Source organism: Trachurus trachurus (genome assembly GCF_905171665.1).
Source record: "Trachurus trachurus genome assembly, chromosome: 1".
Lineage (NCBI taxonomy): Eukaryota > Metazoa > Chordata > Actinopteri > Carangiformes > Carangidae > Trachurus > Trachurus trachurus.
Genome location: NC_139891.1, coordinates 38,065,317 through 38,085,396, shown reverse-complemented (window position 1 = coordinate 38,085,396; position 20,080 = coordinate 38,065,317). Strand labels below are relative to the sequence as shown.

General features: G+C 40.9%; 2 protein-coding genes across 2 annotated transcripts in view; both read left to right on the top strand.

Annotated features, from left to right (window-relative positions):
• Nucleotides 1–20,080, top strand: part of LOC310990603 (uncharacterized protein) — a gene marked incomplete at both ends in the record, with an annotated part of 161,546 nt that overhangs the window by 92,970 nt on the left and 48,496 nt on the right. The gene's annotated exons all lie outside the window — the stretch shown is intronic.
• On the top strand, nt 13,468–19,027 carry LOC310990611 (uncharacterized protein; the record flags this gene model as incomplete). Its single annotated transcript, XM_083978061.1, has 5 exons — nt 13,468–13,556; nt 13,935–14,045; nt 14,701–14,826; nt 15,187–15,306; nt 18,904–19,027. The coding sequence occupies 5 exons, from the start codon at nt 13,468–13,470 to the stop codon at nt 19,025–19,027; spliced, it is 570 nt and encodes a 189-aa protein (XP_083834187.1).

Below are 20,080 nucleotides of genomic sequence, written 5' to 3'. Positions count from 1 at the left end.
CTTAGAGACAGTGAGATGTGTCTCTATAGGTGTGGCAGCCGTCCATCACTTCAGTGTGTCCAGTAGGAACAGTAGCTGATGTTCAGGTGAGGGTGTGAATAAGAAGACGCAGAGTTCAGGTTTGGGCTCGGACCGTTTAGTCAAAAGGTTTATTTGAATCTGAGCGTGATTCTGCCGACCTGCGCAGAGCCATCAGAGAAGCCAAAAAGCAATATACACAGAAACTGGAAGGGTATTACACCTCCGCTGACACTCGGCGCATGTGGCATGGACTTGAAAACATCACAGGCTATAGAGACAGAAGCAGAGGGACCATCACTGGTAGCAACTTCTCACCAGATGAGTTTAATGAATTCTATGCCCGCTTCGAGGCCCACAACACCGAGCTGACTGAAAGAGAAGGCAAGGGTCAGAATTCACCACCATCACTCATCATTTCAGCTACAGATGTGGCGAGGACCCTGGGGAGAATAAATCCCCGGAAAGCAGCCGGCCCTGACAACATCGAGGGCCGTACACTTAAAACCTGCTCTTCAATGCTTGCTGGGGTCCTAGCAGACATATTTAACCTCTCTCTGTCTCAAGCCACAGTCCCCACCTGCTACAAAATTACCACCATCATTCCATTACCAAAAAAGGGAAAGGCAAACTGTCTGAATGACTACCGGCCCGTTGCATTGACTCCTATAGTGATGAAATGCTTTGAGAGGATCATCATGAGCCACATTCAGTCATTCATACCCGACACCTTGGACCCTCTTCAGTTTGCTTACAGACCAAACAGGTCAACAGAAGACGCTGTCAGCACAACAATACACACGGTTCTCACACACCTAGAGAATAAGAACAGTTATGCCCGACTGCTGTTCATTGATTACAGCTCGGCCTTTAACACTGTGATACCAGCTAAGCTTACCAACAAGCTTTCCTCTCTAGGTGTGTCATCCACTCTCTGCAACTGGGTTTTGGACTTTTTAACAGGTAGACCTCAGTCAGTCAGACTGGGGAACAACACTTCTGGTACATTAACCATAAACACAGGAACCCCACAAGGCTGTGTTTTGAGTCCAATGCTGTATACACTCTTCACTCATGACTGTACCGCCTCCCAGCATAACACCAGTATTATAAAATTTGCGGACGACACTACAGTCATTGGACTGATTTCTGGGGGAGATGAGTCAGCATACAGGAGGGAGGTAGCTGACCTTGTGAAGTGGTGCAAGGACAATAATCTCTCCCTAAATAACAACAAAACAAAGGAGATGATTGTGGACACACGGAGGAAGAGAGGTCAGCACGCGCCACTTCTCATTGATGAGACTGAGGTGGAGAGAGTCGCCACATTTAAATTTCTGGGCATCAAAATCTCTGAAGACCTCAGCTGGTCTAATAACATCTCAGACCTGGTGGGGAAAGCCCGACAGCGTCTGTACTTCCTGAGAAGGCTGAAGAAGTTTGGCATGCCAAGCCACATCCTCAGCAACTTCTACAGATGCACAGTTGAGAGCATCTTCAGCTACTCCATCACAGTCTGGTTTGGTAACAGCACAGCTCAGGACAGGAAAGCCTTACAGCGTGTAGTGAAGACAGCACAAAAGATCATTGGGACAGCACTGCCTACACTGGAGGACATCAATAACACCAGAGTTCTCAGGAGGGCTCACAAAATCATAAAAGACATCACCCACCCACAACACAAACTGCTCGAGCTCCTGCCATCCGGGAAAAGATACAGGAGCCTAGCAGCCAGAACAACCAGGCTGAAGGACAGCTTTTTCCCCCAAGCTGTCAGACTCCTGAACAAAACCCTCCCACTGCCCCTGCCCCCTACCTCTGCAGATTGCCCTATGCCACTTTAGCTGCATTTGCACTATCTTTTATTGTTTTACATTATCTATTTATAACTGCTCTTGCACTATTTATTTATCCATGTTGTTATTTTAATTAGTGTTGTTTTTATTATTACTTGTTTTTTATAATGTTGCCGGAGGTATTATCACAGAGTAAGAATTTCATTGTACTGTGTGACGCTGTCTTCAGTATATATGACAATAAAGATTTGATTGATTGATTGATTTGATTGATTCTCTGACAATACGTATCTAGTGCAATATTATAAGTATTCAGAATAAAACAAAGAAAAAGACTTGCAGGTCTGCAGAGCATACAGTAGCAAAATGCCACTCACATTACCACAAGCTAAGAATCACAGTATGATAGACACAACTATTAACTATGCAAGGAAAAAAACACTTGTGGCTTAAAAAAAACCCCACTGACCTGCAGTAAGATGCAATTTTAAATGTGTTACTTACATTTCTATGGATGCACACTGATGCATTCAGGAGCAAACAGGAGCGTGGGGATGCAGAGTTCACGTGCTCGGAAAAGCCTGACCGGAAATACGCACAAAAACTTGTATAGACGGCGCATGACCTTTGTTTGTTTCCATAGTCTTCAGTTATACAGTCGTAGTTTATACGCGACGCTTGCGTATGGAAATAAACCCTCAATCATCATCGACGGTCGGATGAATTCAGTGAACATTTCCCTTTTCTGTGTTCAGTCATCAATACAAGGACAGAGACAAACATGACACTAATAAACTGTGAAACTGCACTAGTGTGGTTTGACTGTTAATAAAGAGTCAAGTCTTCCACAGCAAGAGAGTGAATGGATTTCAGGTTGTTCTAGTTTGAAGTTATAGCACTGGAGCTGAATTATAATCAAAATAACTTATTAATGAGGTTCTGATGAGTTAATAGGAAGGAAATTTAGATTGAATGTTGTAAACTAGTGCAGTTAAAGCAGATATCAGTGGAATGTTTTTGTTAATATAAGTCCTAAATAGTCCTATTTTCCGTCAGCAATCACTTACATGAAGTATTTCAGCCTAAACACGAGTCTCTCCGTCACTCTGCTCTGCTGTAACCCGAGGAGAAAATTTTCCTTGTGGGATACAAGTGTTATCCAATGAGGAGAGAGAACGGCATGAAGGGCTGTGTGTGCAGCCAAGGGATGCGCGTGAATGTGGTGACGTAGCACGAGGACCAATTGATGCCTGACAAGGGCGGGGGCTGCTAACTCATGGTGCGTTCAAAGAAACTCGTACTTTGTGTTTTTCCTTCCTGTGAAGTCATACCAGTTCGATCTGGTACGAGTTCACGGGTCGGAAGTTACGAGTGGCCGTTATAGGGAACTTTCACAGACAACAGGATGGTAAAAACACGAGCTACGGGTTACCTGGAACGCTACCAAGTCGTAGTTGTGACTTGAAGCATTAACTTTCGGTTTCAAAAGCCTGCCTTGAACGCAGCATTAGCCGAAACGGCCGTGAAGCTGATATCTGCTTTAAAAATATATACCCCAAACACTAAACCTTTTTTTACAAGTTCCTTGTTTCACTTGTTTCTTGTATTTCTCCTCACTACCCATGTCAGCTAAATGAGTGTGTAATGTTCATTCCTGCCTGTGATTCCTGTGAAGTCCAGATGAATCCACAGTGTGAATCTGCAGCAGCTGGCCACACCACTTCATGAGTCCTTCAGAAAACCCTCTCTGGCTGCCTTCAGCTTCACATGGATTTCTTCAATCTTAAATCCAGGATCATAAACACCAGCAGTCTGTATAAATAGTACAGGACAAAGATATTTATTAAGTGTTTTCTTCATTAATGCTGGTCTTATCCATAATTGATTTTAACCTAAATACAAATTATCTTCACATTTTACATAATTGTGTGTAAAGATAAATGTAATAATAATAGTTTCAGTATAATTTAGACATGAATTGTTCACATCACTCCTTCACTCTGAAATTAAGATGATTTTACTTGAACTAAATGATAAATTAACTTGTAGATTTACAACAATATTTTAAACTTAATATGAGACACATTCAAACTGATAAACACAGACATTTTAAAACACATTATTACTCCTCAAAATACGTTCTACTCGTCCTCCAAACCACACATGACAGGAGTCAGATAGATAGCATCATGATTAGCTTGTTAGCATCGTTAATTAACTCACCGTGGAGTTTCCAGAGAAGAAACCGTCACACCAGCTCAGGTAGCGCAGGTGGAAAACACTCCCTGAAATCAGAACAAGATGTGTAAATTATTTCTGTTCATCTCACTAATTTTATGACTTTGTATTAGTTATTTCACTGCACGTTTTGCTCGTTATTACTTCTCTCCTACCTTAGCTAACAGGACGTGATAGAGACGTGATTCACAGGACAAAATATCTGATTAAATGCGTACGTGACTTACACTAGACACAAGATGGCAGCAGCACTCTAGTCCAGTAATTTTAGGCCAAAAAAGGGGTCAACGTTAAACAAATTGCAACAGAAGCAAACTCAACTGATTTGTATCCTCAACATGTCCTGAGTGAGGGAAAAAAAGCCCCGAAGAATCCCATTAGGGGAAAGTTTAGAAAAACACCCCATTTATACGAATATAAAAAGCTTTTTTTCACGTGAATAGGGTAAAATTTTTAACCTTTAGATATCTCCATGAAAATTACTGAGTTGATTACTTACATTAAGACAAACAAAAAATGTATTACAAGTTTTTTGAAATTATTTGTTAACATGAGCAAATTTGCATAAATTTGCATAAATTTGCATAAATCACACCGTTTTGACGGCACATGTATATATGAAGTTGCCGTGGTGGTACCGGCATGAAAATTGGAATGAGTTGACTCCATCGGTCAACTGACAAGTTGACCACTTTAAATTTCAAGATGACTGCAATTTTTCAAGACAGCCACATCCTTAGTAGAGCAGGTATGACATGCTCCGTCTCGATTAATGCTCATGGGCCTAAATTGGTTCCATTCCTTAAGTTTTTTAACTGTAATATGTTAACAAGATTGAACAAGACATTTTCACCTGCTCTACCCAATGTTTAGATCAAGTGCTGTATGTATGCAAATTAGCCATATGTAATTGGATTATGTACTGTTGGCTCATGTCATACCTGCTCTACTAAGGATGTGGCTGTCTTTAAAAATCAACCAAAACCCGGCCATAGCAGCGTATTTCAGTTTGTGCGAATAAGGGGATTTTACAGTCATCTTGAAATTTAAAGTGGTCAACTTGTCAGTTGACCGATGGAGTCAACTCACTCCAATTTTCATGCTGGTACCACCACAGCAACTACATATATACATGTGCCGTCAAAACGGTACAATTTATGCAGATTTATGCAAATGTATGCACATTTGCTCATGTTAACAAAGAATTTCAAAAAACTTGTAATACATTTTTTGTTTGTCTTAATGTAAGTAATCAACTCAGTAATTTTCATGGAGATATCTAAAGGTTAAAAATTTTACCCTATTCACGTGAAAAAAAATGTTTATATGCGTATAAATGGGATATGTTTGGGTGTTTTTCGAAACTTTCCCCTAATGGGATTCTTCGGGGCTTTTTTTCCCTTACTCAGGACATGCTGAGGATACAAAATCAGTTGAGTTTGCTTCTGTTGCAATTTGTTTAACCTTTTCTCATAAAATGACTGGACTACTCTGTTTCTTATGAATGTTGTGTAGATTTTTCTAGGTATTTATGAATTTTGTGAATATTGTAACTAATTATGTGGATGTTCTATGACCAGCGAACAGGTCTGCGTACACGCATTGAGCATTGTTTGTATGTGGTTTTGTTTGTCTGCATGCAGGTGTTGAACAATGTGAGTATGCAGCTTCATCTGCCTGATTTTGAGTGTTAGATAGTTTTTCATGGGTCACCACTAAGGATCCCTGTTTAGAGGACTCTGGTGGATTTACATGTATTTCCCATTTTTTTCGATTTTTTTCGTTTCTTTTTAATATTTGTATACCGTTTTTAACCTATTATTCTTATCTAAGTATTATTCCAAGATGTTTGACACTTAGTGTTTACTATGCGATGCATTAGATCTGACATATTTGATCTTGTATTGTTCACCACGCAGTATTGATCCAATATGTGACTTTATGTAGTGTGGCCATCTTATTAAGTATGGTGTAGGTTTTCAAATACCTATTGGCCACTTGTAGCATAATCTTCTGTGTCATGTGATGATGATTATTTGTTGACTAAGTGTTTGATTGATTGATTATCAGCTGGTGTTTTCGAGGGAGGTCCGAGAGGTTATATATATGGGTCACACCCATTCAGCAATCATACGCAGAAGAAAGCCAAGGGCTGAAACGCGTCCGTCAGGCACTGCTGTGCGTTAAATAAATATTTCAAGTTTACTTTGTGAGTGCTGCTATTTCAGTTTTTTCTGCAACCCACAACATACCTGAGGAGCGGGGGAGAAATAATCCCACAGTGATGCAATGGTGTTCCCTTAATGATAACTTCACTCTAATGAGGAACAATTCGGAAACAAAAGCAATGGATCATCTTTTTAATCGCAGACACTTTTTCGACAAGCCTTATTACCATGATTTTACTGTTTTTCTTTCAATCAATCGCAGATCAACAGACTATGTCCACTTTGTAGATCCAAGATGTTGTGACAGGCTACAGTTACCTTTGTCAAAAAGGAATTATGTGAACAATACAAAATACTTTTTATAAGCACGGAATATGGAGTCAGATATGGAATGTAGGTAGGCTACTGTCTGTTTAATCAAAATAAAACATTAACCCATCATGTTTTATCAGATTTAAGATATAGGCTACATAAATCAATGCAATCACAAGCAGAGAGATTACACAGGTCACATCATCATACTTTATAGAATATGAGGATCAAAATGTCTTTGATGTAGGCAAAAATTCAAGAGGGGAGACGCTGTAATGACTTTCATGGCTCCTTCTGTAGCTGAGTTCAGCCCCAGTCCAATATTTTGTATTGCATAGCATACACCTGTAATTTCCTCCAATGTGTTTTTATTTGTTGTTTTTAAACTGTATTTGCTTCTATAGGCTAAGCAATTGCTCTGTTAGAGTATTTACAATGTACATAGGCTATATGTATTCCTGTATGTTAGAATAAAAAACATAAACTGTGTTTTCACTTTTCTAGTTTTTCTAGTTCTAGTTTTTTTCCGTCTCAAGAACTTCAAAAGAAATTGGTAGACGTGCTTTCAAATACAAAGCCCCCTCTGACTGGAATAATTTACCGCTATCTATTAGATCTGTCACTTCTTTCCATCTGTTCAAGACCTCACTAATGTCCTTGTTTCAGACCCCCTGTTGTTGCTATTAGTTTTTATTTTCTCTTCATTTATTTTTATGTACTTTTACCTTTTTTTTTTTTTTTTTTGCCCTTGTGATGGGGTTATGGGCTGAAGGGGTATGGTGGGGTGGGCGGGAGGGATTTGGGAGCTGTTGTGTACACTTTAAGTGTATGTTTTGTGTTGTGTATATGTGATTGTATTGTATTGTATTGTCTTATTGTTTTGATGTATAGGACCCCCTGGAAGACGAGATGATGCATCTCAAGGGGTTATCCTTAATAAAATTTGAAATTTGAAATTTAGTTCCATCACATTTAGCTAAACCACAAACTGCAGCATGTCAGAAGAACTGAGTCTTTACATCACAAGTCACAAACACCTAACCCACGGCCAGAGGCTAAGCATATTGCATATGACATTACTATACTATAGGCTACTATACGCAAAAAAAACAAAACCAAAACATGTCTACCTTTTGAATCTTACTCCCGAGGTCATGCAGTGAGACTTTGTACGTGAAAAATAAAGTTTATTTCCACTGTCTCATCTGGTGTTACACACTAAACTTGAAGTTACAGAATCACAGGATAAAAAAAGAACAAAAACTCATGGGATGTTTCCCCTAACTGCATCAACATTTAGCTAATTACCGTATGATAAATAAAACACAGAATAGATGTAGTAGGCTGTTTCATGTCATTAGCAGCTTTTACTGATAATCTCAGTTCATTATAGGAATAGCTCTCTTCATTTTAATAGGAAGTATCTCAGCAGCTCTTCTACCACTGCTGTATCCCAGCTCATTCTTTATTCATGGTCTCACATTGAATTACAGTAAGGTGTAATAACAAAAGTTGTCCAGCAGATGTCGCTTTTCTACCTGTGTCAAGGTCACTTCATACAGGTAGGTCACTGCCCTCCCTGCTCATGAACCAGTCTGCCATCCCAACCCAGTCCTCCCATTAAGCTGGCCTGCTCTTCCTGCCTTTCCTCCCACCAGAAGCTGCCTTCATCAGCTCTTGTTAGCATTTCCATGTCTTGACATGTTCCTTGTTGTGAACTGTTTTCTTGTCTGTAGCAACATCTATGTCCGACTGTCCGTCCTGGGTGAGGGATCCCTCCTCTGTTGCTCACCCTGAGGTTTCTCCTGTTTCTTTTTTCCTCAGTTGATGTGAGGGTCTAAGGACAGAGGATGTTGTTATGATGCTGTGTAAAAACCCTTTGAGACAAACTGTTTGTAAAAATGGGCTATACAAATAAAATTGCCTTGTCTTTTCTCTCCAAAACTGATCACCAACGTTATTTATCTGAAGCTGGAGAAAGAGTTAACTACAGTTTTGTAATTTGAATCAACTGAAAGTGAAATATCAACTATAAACAACTTGTAGGCTACGTGATGATCAACACACACTCACAGAGTCACTGTGGTTTTCTGTCACTACAGAGACGAGGAAAGAGGAAGTCAAAGAGCTCAGTTAAGGCGCCATTTTACAGTGAACAAGGCAGAAGGAGAGAAACTTAAGTCAGAGGCAGGTGAGTGTTAACACAACATTATTATTATTATTATTATTGAAGTGTGTGAGAGGTTGTGTCTGTGGACTGTGGAGGGAAGAAGAGTCACAGTAAAAAAGAGGAAACAACAGGAGCTGATGAGGAGGGAGGGGCACCACACAGACACAGACTTCAGTATTATTCTATCACTTTTTGTATTTCATGCATGTTATTTCAAGCTCTGACTATCTGGAGTAGTTTAAACAACTTGTTAGTACTCACAGAGTCGTTTGATTTAAATATAGACAAAGGAAGAAATGATAGTGAAAGTAAAGCGTTAAGAAGTCGTGCTCATTTCACGCATTTCTATGAGATCAGGTTGGTTCACTGAGGCCAGACGCCATTTTAACCCTCTGGGCCTGTTCGTTTTTTACTTCAAACCATTTAAAAACAGAATTTAATCACCATTAATTCATTTTCATGATGAATGAATCATCTTTTTAATCGCAGACTTTTTTGACAAGCTGTATGTTACCCTTGGTTCGAAAGATGAGCCAGAACTCCAGTATAAAGTTTTAAAACAACACTTGTTTCTTTATTTATACAAAAGTTATATTCCAATCTATTTATTGGCACATGTAAAAGGAGCAATAATGATTAAAACATCTCCTCTAATGATCAGGATACAGCCGGCCTGGCTCCCTCGGGCTTACTGCGAGTGAGAGAGGGGATAAACAAGATAGTGATTTATAACATTACACACACACCTGGCAGTTACTATAACACGGCACCTCTATAGAGCAACCAAACACTGCACACGCTCAAATGCAACTCCTGCCGGTGTACACAGCAAACCCCTAAGCCCCTCGAGTTAAGGCAGACTGAGCACGCTTGGAGATGGAAGCCGACTGTTTAACATGGTCAATAGGTGGGAGAGTGGCAATCCCGCTCCGCGGTAGCTGCTCAACTGAACACATCAACCAAACCACAAAGAAGAGGAAAAAGGAACAGCAGTCAGGCCATGCACAGCTGTTCCTCATGCACCTACAACACAAAACAAATACTGCTCACAAACAAACATTTAGCAAGCAAGCCGTGCAACATACAAGCTATTAAACATCCATCATGCAATATTACAATACAGGCAACACATGGAATAAAATAAATTATGTTACCATACGACTGTCACAGGGTGCACACACACTGATCTGACCGACCCTTGTTGGCTCGCTTCCCTCCTGTAACTGTTTCAGTGACATCAAAAATGCAATATGGTCAGCATCAACATATGTACACACACAATATGCTGGGCAAACAGTGGACACTTTTTTATTCCTAGCAATCAACATACCTCCTGTTCACCAGCTCATTCCTACCCAGGAGCCCAACCTGCTCCGTGTTTCAGTAGCCTATATGCGCTGGGCACTTGTTGTGCAGTTTAACATACAGGAACGGCACCTAACAACTTGAAACACACAACCACACAAATGTAACTAATGTCGTGTGCCTCTACATATATTCACTGTTTGCCAATTCTCAGTATGGTCTGAAAACTCTAAAAACTTACGGTCGGCAGTGCCCTCACACAATCCTCCTCACCAGCCTGCAGCAAATCAGCCGATGAGGACTTCAGACAGACAGCTGCCTTCTGCCTGATTAGGGCCTCCTTAAGTCTGCCTGTCCAAATTTATAACCCCCCCTCCCTCCAGCGGCTACATTCATTACCATGATTTTACTGTTTTTCTTTCAATCAATCGCAGATCAACAGATTATGTCCACTTTGTAGATCAAAGATGTTGTGATAGGCTGCTGTTACCTTTGTCAAAAAGGAATTATGTGAACAATACAAAATACTTTTTATAAGCACGGAATATGGAGTAAGGTTCATGCAGTGTACTACCTCTGTCTGTTTAATCCAAATAAAACATTATCCCATCATGTTTTATCAGATTTAAGCTATAGGCTACATAAATCAATGCAATCACAAAGCAGAGAGATTACACAGGTCACATCATCATACTTTATTACCGATATGAAATGATTTTATAATTTTAATATAGAATATGAGGATCAAAATGTCTTTGATGGTATTTAACAATTCAAGAGGGGAAATGTTGCTCAGAACAATCGCTGTAAGGACTTCCATGGCTCATTCTGTAGCTGAGTTCAGTCCCAGTCCAATATTTTGTATTGGATACACTTGTAATTTCCCCCCTGGCAATATGATTTTATTTGTTGTTTTTAAACTGTTCTTCTATAAGCAATTGCTCTTAGAGTATTTACAATGTACATAGGTGGAGAGCTACAGGTGGAGCAATCGCCTCAAAACGTTAGGGAAACAAGAGGAGGCTGGTGCTTCACTTATCTATGTTGTTGGAATAAAAATGTAAATCTTTGTGGCGCAACCACCTCAGCTGCTGCTCATGAAGCAGAACGAGAGGATAAAATACAGTCATTTTGTGATTCTTCTTTATCTTTATTTCAGACCCAGGGGGATCCATATCACCATAAAAGCAGAATAAGATAATAAAAACAAAGACAGAATAAAAATGAAAAAAAAAAAAAACACAAAATACAAAGTAGAGCCTTCCCCACTATTCAGTGTAGGCTTGCATACAAACATGTTCTAAAATGGTTCCACAGTCTGGACGAAAATCTTACAGAACTGCGTACAGGATTAACCAACACATTAATAAGTTCATTCTCTGATTCTGACGCCCTACACATAAATCTGTACATCAGATTGCGCAGAACAGCAGAGCAGGTGGGTACCCCGACACTAACAAACATATGGCTTGCACTGGAGCTTCTTGGGGCTCTCAACAGTAACCTCATGCTGTCATTATAAGCTACTGTAAGATTTCTTATACTACCTTGTTTGTAGCGGCACCACAGGTGGGCTGTGTACAAAGGTGTGCAATATGCTTTAAACAATGCAATTTTTACAGATACAGAGCACATGCTAAACTTACGACATAGCATGTTTGCTTGTGCATAGAGCTTACGACGCTGCCTGTACATATCTTTATCATCGGACAAGTCATTAACAATAATATGCCCCAGATACTTAATCTCGCTGCACACACTGAGTGCAGTACCAGACAGATGGAAGTCAGGGAAGGTTGACTGTCTGTCTTCTCTGCTTCTAATAATCATAACTTTACTCTTACCAGCATTGTACTTTATGTCAAAGTCAGCACCATACTGTGTGCATGTTCTCAATAGCTGTTGAAGACCAGCACTGTAAGGGCTGATGATTATCTGGAATTGGGTGAGGTCGGCCAGGGGAGGGCCCCAAAATAAAAATCTGCTTAGTAGGGCCCCAATTTGGCCAGGGAAGGGCCTGCTTATATGAAGCTGCATGGAGAAAGAGTCAGAGTCAACTACAGTCAACTGACAGTGAAATATCAACTATAAACAACTTGCAGGCTACTGTACGTGATCAACAGACACTCACAGAGTCACTTGTGGTTTCCTGTCTCTGCAGAGAAGAAGAAAGAGGAAGACAAAAGGTTTAGTTCAGACGCCATTTTACAGTTAATGACGCAGAAGGAGAGTCTGAGGCAGGTGTGTGTTAACACAGCAATTATTATTATTATTATTATTATTATTATTATTATTATTGAAGTGTGAGTGTGTGTGAGTGAGTTTGTCCCTGTGGACCGTGGAAGGAAGAAGAGTCACAGTGAACTTAAGTCGACAGAGACACTGAAACAACAGGAGCTGAGGGGCGCTAGTATTACTCCATCATTTTTTGTATTTCACATAAAGCACCTGAGTGACAGTGTACAATGACATCAATATTAATCTTTAGAAGAAAAGTAATAAAAACAAAAAATACAGGTCTACCTCATGAACTCATGAGGTTAAAGGTAATATGAAACCTTTTAGGAGAAAAGTTTTAGTTTTATTTTTTACTTACTTCCAGTGTCACCTGGTGTTCACACACTAAATTTAAAGTTACAGAACCACAGGATTAAAAAAAACTGGAGACTAACTAACTAAGAATAGAGGTGTTCTGTGCAGATAGCAGCTTTTATTGCTGATAATCTTAGAATATTTTATTTATAATACCTATGTTCATTTAAACATAATAATAAAAATATCAGCAGCTCTTACCACTGCTGTATCCTGACCTATAGCTCACTATTTATTCATGGTTCCTTGTTATTATGTAGATACGGATTAATTCATATTGAATTACTGTAATCTGTATCTATGTAATAACAAGAGTTGACCAACAGATGGCATCATTCTACCTGTATCAAGTCACTTTCATCTCTGTCACGATCATCAACATCATTTATATGAAGCTGCCTGGAGAATAAGTTGATTTCACTTGAAGCATTTTATTTCAAGTTCTGACTATCATTAATTAATAAACAAGTAGTTTAAACAACTTGTTAGTGAACAACACACTCAGAGTCATTTGATTTAAATATAGACAAAGGAGGAAATGATAGTGAAAGTGTTCACTGAGTTCAAACTCCATTTTATAGTGAACAGAGCAGAAGGAGAGAAACTAAGTCTGAGGCAGGTGAGTGTTACTACAATGTTATTATTATTATATTTATTATTGAAGTGTTAGTCAGTTCACAGAAGAGTCACAGTGAACTTCAGTCCACACAGAGACACTGAGAGAGAAGAGGAAACAACAGGAACTGATGAACTGAACAATACATATGAAAACTGACCAGGTGGAGTTTATTATACTCTGTCAGAGTGTGTGTTATCTGACTGTCAGTGTTTCTGGTTTCTCCCTCAGACTGACTGAAGATGAGATGAGATGGAAGTCGGAGCAGAGATCCATCTGAGTGACAAATGTCAAGAACAACCACCAGACCTCAGTGCTGGACCTGGACCCTCAGAGTCATGGTAAGAGACCTGCTACAACGTCGTTAGTTTCATGTGAAGGAAACAGAGAGAAACCAGGAACCAGATCCATCAGACTCCGAAAGTTCACAACAAACCTCATAGACAGAAACATGGACACACACTCTGTCCATCAGACTGATGAAGCAGAGGGTCCTCATGTTACTGTTTAGTAAGTTGCTGCACCAACACCAGCCTGATCTCCACCTCCACAGTTTCCATAGATGGATTCAGACACAGCTCCAATCAGCTGATGTCAACACCTGTGTGAACTCCACCTGTCTGTAGAGCTGTCAGTGGCAGGGCCGGCCCTGGTCAGTGGACAGAGTCTCCATGTTGGAGGAGACTGGACACAGAATAACAACATGTTTGTGTTTGTAGGGGTCAGAAGGACGGACTGAGAGCAGAGTCTCCAGGATCCATCTGTCTGTCTGACTGGTCCAATGAGCCACCACCAGACTTCAGTCTTGAACCTGGACCCTCAGAGTCACAGTAAGAGACCTGCTACAAACCTGTGAACCTCCAAACTGTCTCTGTAGCAGAGTTTAGTTCAGTGTGTTGAGCTGCTGCAGTCCACGTCTCTGGAACAGGAAACAACTTCTCCCTGGTTCTTTGTCTCTTCAGTGTTGATACTGATGCTGAGGAGGCTCCTTTCTGCTCACATGATTAAAAAGCCTCTAAACACTTCTGTGAAGAACTCACTTCTTCAATCTTTCATTACTATCTTAACTCCTGTTGTTTTTGTCCATTTAGATGGGCTCTTATTTTTAAAACTACATGCTGACACTAATATACTTCATGAAGTGTGTAGGAACAGAGTTGTAACTTAACAATGAAATCAAAATGGTAGAAACTGTAAAAACAGATAAAAGAGAGGAAGACAGGTGAATGAACAGAAACACTGCAAATATTGATACTGAGCAACCTGAAGAGGCACAAAGGCAGTTTTCTAATCATCATGCTGTTAAATCATTTGTGATTTAATGTAGTTTTTAAGCTCAAATAGTTTTCTGTCTAGATATGTGTGTACTGCAAAGTAGGTAATGTAATTTATTTTTCATTGTGTGTGTTTTATTCAGCTCTTATGTTGATATTTGACTTAACACAGAATAAAGGACACAGAATAACAACATGTTTGTGTTTGTAGGGGTCAGAAGGACGGACTGAGACCAGAGTCTCCAGGATCCATCTGTCCGTCTATGAGGAGTGACTGGTCCAATGATCTACCACCAGACCTCAGTTCTGGACCTGGACCTGGACCCTCAGAGTCACAGTAAGAGACCTGCTACAAACCTGTGAACCTCCAAACTGTCTCTGTAGCAGAGTTTAGTTTAGTGTCTATGAAGAGTGACTGGTCCAATGAGCTACCACCAGCCTTCAGTCCTGAACCTGAACCTGGACCTGGACCTTCAGAGTTACAGTAAGAGGATGAAAGGGACAGAAAGTAGAAGAGTAGGGGCAGCATGTTGTGGTGTGGAGCTCTATATAGAAAATAATGGAAGTGGCTGATTTGATGTGTGCTGTTCGCTGATGGTGTGTGTTACACTTCACTCTGCTTCTTTAGAGCTGATGTGAGACAGGTGGTCAACATCTGGAGACTGGACACAGAATAACAACATGTTTGTGTTTGTAGGGGTCAGAACTACAGACTGAGACCAGAGTCTCCAGGATCCATCTGTCCGTCTATGAGGAGTGACTGGTCCAATGATCTACCACCAGACCTCAGTTCTGGACCTGGACCCTCAGAGTCACAGTAAGAGAGCTGCTACAAACCTGTGAACCTCCAAACTGTCTCTGTAGCAGAGTTTACATATAACATATCCCAGCCAATTCCTGTGGTCTTGCCATCGAGGCTGGAGCTTTCTTATACCAATACGAATACTAGTAAATTTCCACGATTCTCAATACTTATTCGATGCCACGATTTAAGAAGAAGAAAAAAACATGTGCTTCTAAATTCATTAGGCTACTTTATTTAATAAATAAATAACTGTTTCACATCAAACTTGTATTTAAGCTCCACTGTGGTTTAACAATGAAGTAAAAACAGAGTTAAAATGGTAAATATGCCTCAACACAAATGGAAAGTCATGTAGTAATTACTTTTATCTTCCAGTAGTTCAGAGATAGACCTGTTGTTCTCATTCATTCACTTTTAGGCTGTTTCCACAGACTGATGTAAAACTGACTCATTGTTTCATTTTTCAGCTCTCTTTTGTATCTACACACGTTTGTTTTTTCTCTGCTCCAAACCATTGATGTATTATGATCTAAACGTACACCACCGCTGTGGCGCACACCGAGCAGCTGGAGCCGCGTTCACATAAACCGAGCGCAAGCTCGACTGTAGCCACACCGAGACCCAGCGCGTGCTCTGGCCCGCGTGTAACGTCCACGTCAGTCCTGAGTCCGACAGGACTCGATACGACGCGCTGAGGTCAAAGTTTTATGGTACTGAAAAAAAAGGTCCAGGCTTCAATCAGCAGCAGTGACCGAGCGGCACGTGTTATGCGGGAGCGAGCGAGCTGTGAGACTGCAGTTGCTTGCAGGTGGTGTACGTCCCAGGGCGTGGCGCTGCTGTGCACAGAAAGTAGATCATGTCTTTGTCTTTGATCGGGTCGGGATCTTGTAACACTATGTGTTAGCGGTAATTACCGAGACGATTTCACAGAAATCATTTCAAACCACAGGGAATTCATGTGGAATTAGATTTATTAAATTTTTTACATGTTATCTTTTTTATCTCTCATGATCTTCCTGGTACTGAGTACCACCTCTGAATCTTTTAGTGGTACACAGTACCGGACCGTACCGGCTTACTTTCACCCCTGGACAGGAAACAACTTCTCTCTGGAGGCTCCTTTCTTCTCAAATCATCAAAAAGCCTCTAAACACTTCTGTGAAGAATTCACTTCTTCAATCTTTCATTACTATCTTAACTCCTGTTGTTTTTGTCCATTTAGATGGGCTCTTATTTTTAAAACTACATGCTGACACTAATATACTTCATGAAGTGTGTAGGAACAGAGTTGTAACTTAACAATGAAATCAAAATGGTAGAAACTGTAAAAACAGATAAAAGAGAGGAAGACAGGTGAATGAACAGAAACACTGCAAATATTGATACTGAGCACCCTGAAGAGGCACAAAGGCAGTTTTCTAATCATCATGCTGTTAAATTATTTGTGATTTAAAGCAGAAGTAAGCGATCCGGTCGTTTTGGCTAATGCTGCGTTCCAGGCAGGCTTTTGAAACCGTAAATTACAGCTTCAAGTCACAACTTACGACTTTGTAGCGTTCCAGGCAACCCACTCGTGTTTTTCCGACCTTTTTTACCTGTGAAAGTCACTATAACGGCCACTCGTAACTTCTGACCCGTGAACTCGTACCAGATCGAACTGGTACCACTTCACAGGTCGGAAAAACACGAGTTACGAGTTTCCTTGAACGCACCATAACAGTCCTCGTCCCTACGTCTCCACATTCACGGCGTCCCTTGGCTGCACACACAGCCCTGCATGCCGTTCTCTCTCCTCATTGGATAAAAACTGTAGGATACGATAAATGTTTTCTCCTCGACTCAGAGCAGAGCAGAGGGACTGACAGACCCGTGTTTCAGTCCAAACACTCTATAGAAGTGATTGCTGTCGGAAGATACAACTATTTAAGACTTATATTAACACAAATATATCACTCACTTCTGCTTTAATGTAGTTTTAAAGCTCAAATAGTTTTCTGTCTAGATATGTGTGTATTGCAAAGTAGGTAATGTAATTTATTTTTCATTGTGTGTGTTTTATTCAGCTCTTATGTTGATATTTGACTTAACACAGAATAAAGGACACAGAATAAGGCCGAATTCCGATTCTCCCCTTAGCCCTAGCCCTTGGCCCTAACCCTTCGTTTTGCGCATTCACGTGAAGTGGTAGGGGTGTCCCAATTCTGGTTCAGACGAGGGTTAGGGTAAGTGGTAGGGCTATCTCGCCCTCGAAACGGAGATTTTTCAGGGGCACACTACGGACTGAGGGCTATGGCAAGTTTCCCAGAATGCATCTTGCGGCAACCGGCAGCTGTTTTATTTCTCACTGTAGCACTGTTATTACGTCATTTTGTTAAGTTTTAATATTTTTTCATGTGAGAAAGTAGCTGTTTAGATCCCAATGGGCGGCCGGTTTATCCACATGAGGCTGTTTAGACGTTTGCTCCGGTGTTTTTCGGAGAAGTGAAGCTCCACGTTGGAGCCTCCACCTGTGGAGCAGATCAGCGGCTCGTCACGGAGACACCACCCCGTCCGGAGAGCTTGTCAGCCGGCCAACCTCCCGACCTCGTCCCGGTAGAAAAGAGGACCGCTAATTAACTTACCCGCAGGGTTTTAAAGGTTTACCGCCGCCTAGTTACATTCTTTTTAGGAGATAAATGCTGGTCTCATTGATGAAATGTAACAATTGTCGCATTAATTTGTTTGAATTAAAAGTGAAGCTTCATGTGTTTTGGACACAGAAGCAGCACTGCCTGGGGGATCTAAGCCTATACAGAAATCACCACATTTACATCAATAAATAAATGTTTTACAATGAACCGATCATTCTTCATTAAATTTTATTTTATTTTATTAAGTTAACGTGGTTCTGAATAGAGGATTTGTGGCAAAAGCTCCTCACGTCTGCTTATGTGAAAGCCAGCAGAGACGACTGATGACGTATGTGATTGTTGAAGTGGTGTCCCAATTCGTAGGAGTTGACTTTCAACCCTACTCCTTGTAGCTCCGTTTCAAGGGCAAGGGTTAAGGGCTAGGGGGTAGGGCTAGGGATGAAAAATAGAATCGGAATTGGGCCTAACTGTCATGGCCCTTGGTCTTCCGCCATTTAGTGGCTCGGTTTTCTGTTCTGTTTTGTTATTGGACTCTTAGTTTCTGTGTTCCCCTGTTTAGTTTAGTTCCTGTTTTAGTTTGAAGTTTGGTGTTGTGTTATGGTCTGTGTCTTGTCCTAGTTTCCTGTTTTATTTTGTTTTGAAGTCCTTGTCTTGTCTTCCTGTGTTTTCCCTCCTCAGTCTCCTTGCACACCTGTCCTGCGTTTCACATCGTCAGCCCTGCTCCTTGCGTGTCTCCACCATCAGGTTTCTTTGCCCTCCTGTCTCCTCACCTGTTGCTTGTTGGTTTGATTAATATGTTGTATTTAGTCTTGTGTTTCTTTCAGTTCGGTGTTGGATTATTGTTTGTGTCACGGTGTTCTGTTCTGGGTCCTGTTCCTGCCTGTTATTTGTATTAAACTCAGTTTGCAAATGCTCGCTCCTGCGTTTGGGTCCTGCCTGCTTCCACATCCTGACACTAACAACATATTTGTGTTTGTAGGGGTCAGAAGGACGGACTGAGACCAGAGTCTCCAGGATCCATCTGTCCGTCTATGAGGAGTGACTGGTCCAATGATCTACCACCAGACCTCAGTTCTGGACCTGGACCCTCAGAGTCACAGTAAGAGAGCTGCTACAAACCTGTGAACCTCCAAACTGTCTCTGTAGCAGAGTTTACATACAGTATAACATATCCCAGCCAATTCCTGCGGTCTCGCCATCGAGGCCTGGACCTGGACCTTCAGAGTTACAGTAAGAGGATGAAAGGGACAGAAAGTAGAAGAGTAGGGGCAGCATGTTGTGGTGTGGAGCTCTATATAGAAAATAATGGAAGTGGCTGATTTGATGTGTGCTGTTCGCTGATGGTGTGTTACACTTCACTCTGCTTCTTTAGAGCTGATGTGAGACAGGTGGTCAACATCTGGAGACTGGACACAGAATAACAACATGTTTGTGTTTGTAGGGGTCAGAACTACAGACTGAGACCAGAGTCTCCAGGACCCCCCTCATGTCCCCAGTGTGAACAAAGACCCAGAGGAAGAGGTGAATGGCAGACAGCCAAACAGAGCAGCTGTGTACAAAGACTGAACATCTGTCTGCTGATGTGGTCATTTGTGAAACCAGGACCTGTTGTTTTCTCCAGAGTCATTGTTCCATCACACAGCACTGACATTTAAGATGATGATTCAAACCTTCTCTTTGTTGTCTGTAGTTTTTCTGTAGCTGATGAAAAATAATCCGATCAGATTGTCAGACTCTCTGTCTTCAGTCTGACTCTGTCTCTTCTCTCTCAGCAGATCGTGGTCTGCAGGAGGTTTTAGATCAACATAAGATCAGTCTGAGGAGCAGATGTGAAGGAGTGACTGAAGTAGCTGAGGGAACAGGAAGTGAAACCCTCCTCAACAGGATCTACATTGAGTTTTACATCACAGAGGGACAGAGTGAAGAGGTTAATATCCAACATGAGGTGAGACAGCTGGAGACAACGTCCAAGAAGAAGATCCTCCATGACGCTCCAATCAAGTGCCAAGACATCTTTAAGGACTTACGTGTCCAACAGAGAGACAACATCTTTTACTACTTCTTTGTCAAACCGAGATACACGTTATATAAATATATACCTATCCAACAGGGACACAACATATTTTACTACTTTGTCAAACTGAGATACACGTTAT